Source organism: Marmota monax, unplaced genomic scaffold (genome assembly GCF_021218885.2).
Source record: "Marmota monax isolate L192 unplaced genomic scaffold, Marmota_monax_Labrador192_F-V1.1 WCK01_AAM20220418_F8-fsc00016, whole genome shotgun sequence".
NCBI classification, from domain to species: Eukaryota; Metazoa; Chordata; class Mammalia; order Rodentia; family Sciuridae; genus Marmota; species Marmota monax.
Window position 1 is genome coordinate 9,809,292 of NW_026695209.1, and position 2,202 is coordinate 9,811,493.

Below are 2,202 nucleotides of genomic sequence, written 5' to 3' on the forward strand. Positions count from 1 at the left end.
ACTTGCCTATTAAGGTGATGCTGAGAACTTATCACTCCTCTATGAGAATTAGTGTATTAATCCGTTTTTTGTTATATGACAAAATATCTTCAGCAGGCTATTGCAGAAAGAAAAGAGGTTTCTTCTGGTTGAAGGTTGAGAAACTTCATATGTCAGTGGCTTTCTTGTTGGCAGAATTCCTGAGAAAACACAAAGTATCATAATGAGAAAGAAACATGAAGCATGTTTGTCCATGAGTGGGTGTGCACGCAGCACACATATGTGTGTTCTGTTCTCTTTCCTTATAAAGCTACCAGTATTTAGATGACCTCCTCCAATCTTAATCACCTCCCAAAGGCCCTCCCTCTAAACACCATGTTAGGATTAAGTTTCCAATCTCCTAATTCCTCACAGTAAGTTCAAATTTCAACATACAAACCCTTAGAGATGCTCTCAAAATATATGCAAATCGAGCTGGAGGGCAGGAGAGGCGGCGCGGCCGGTCCTGTCCTCGCCATGAGGCCGCAGCAGGCGCCGGTGTCCGGGAAGGTATTCATTCAAGGAGACTACAGCAGTGGTACACGCTGCCAGTTCCAGACCAAGTTCCCCGCGGAGCTGGAGAACCGGATTGATAGGCAGCAGTTTGAAGAGACAGTTCGAACTCTAAATAACCTTTATGCAGAAGCAGAGAAGCTTGGGGGCCAATCGTATCTTGAAGGCTGTTTGGCTTGTTTAACAGCATATACCATTTTCTTATGTATGGAAACTCATTATGAGAAGGTTCTGAAGAAAGTCTCCAAGTATATTCAAGAACAGAATGAGAAGATATATGCTCCCCAAGGTCTCCTCCTGACAGACCCTATTGAGAGAGGACTTCGAGTTATTGAAATTACCATTTATGAAGACAGAGGCATGAGCAGTGGAAGATAAACCATAAAATTAAAGATCCCACATCCAGCTGGGACCCTCATCTACCCACTGGCTGATCACAGAGTGTCCCTACCTCCTCTCCAGAGCATCATTCCTTTGTATCTGCTGCCAGAGCCACGGTGCCATTTACTCCAAGGACTAACTTTCTAAAATTCCACACCTGGAGTGACCTCTAGTCGCTCAGCATCCACTTTGTGTCTTTAAATTGTGTAGGATTCTGTAATCTTTTGATTCGTTTCTAAGAAAACACAATGAAGCATTTCACATTTTTTTATTCAAAGTGATTATAAAATATGCAATTGGTCAGCCCAATGCAAAGTTTTATTTATTTCTTATTTGCCACCAGTACCATGAAATCTATTCATTCCTTGGGCCAATTTTCCAGGTGGCTTTAGACTTCAAGGAGTTTATATTAGTGAATGTTCAGTCTTATTCCCCCAAATTAATAAATGGCTTTTTTCCAGGTGAGGGATAGACTGTGTCTGTGGTTATGCTGATGTATTTCCCAGATTTCAAAGAACTGCCAGTTTTGCCATGATTCAAATCTTGAGATTGATTTCTGTTGTTCAGTTTTCAAACCGAAACTCATTGAAAAAATACTGTATAATGTTATTTGTTTTACTATAGCAGTTATATCTAATTAAAGCAGTATTGAATGCAATTTCCAGTTATTTTATTTGGAGCCTTTTATGTTATTATTGCATTACCTTGAATGTTGGAAAGATGTGGTATGTGTTGCTTGTTCATTACACAAATAAGTAAGCACAATAAAGTGGATGCTAAACCATCAAACACATATGTCCCTGCTGTGTCCCTGAATGTGTAATAAGCAAGTATAGTAAATATTTTAATTATAGTTTTGTTATAAATATAACTTATGAGAAAAAAAATTTGATAGGCATAATACTGTATATTGCTAATTTTTACCCTACTGGCAACTTTATGATTTATAGATTCCTCATACAGCCTGTTACAGTATTCAGTGCACAGAAATCTTATAATTGGTTTCAGATAAGTTAAGTGACTTCCAAGTTAAACTCTTAAGTCTGAATCAGTACTTCTAGCTCTTCTTTTGTCTGTATGTTCCTAGTGTTTGGGTTTCTTATGCTCCTCATTCTTTTCTGGGTTTGAGAGCACTGTTTTTGGGAGAAAGTTAAGAAATATATTAGGAGAGAACGAAGCAGTTAAAGGATTTACTTTCAGAGATATTGTAGGTGCTAATACTGGATTTAACCTTTCAGATGTAATTTCTTTTCTGGATGTGGTATTATTCAATAAATCCCATAGGTCTGT

General features: G+C 38.2%; 1 protein-coding gene across 1 annotated transcript; it reads left to right on the forward strand.

Annotated features, from left to right (window-relative positions):
* Window positions 1-457: 457 nt before the first annotated feature.
* Window positions 458-1,707, forward strand: LOC124083761 (golgin subfamily A member 7-like). The gene has a single exon (XM_046430501.2). It carries the CDS (start codon window positions 496-498, stop codon window positions 907-909), a length of 414 nt encoding a protein of 137 aa, XP_046286457.1. The 5' UTR covers window positions 458-495; the 3' UTR covers window positions 910-1,707.
* The last annotated feature ends 495 nt before the right edge of the window (window positions 1,708-2,202 follow it).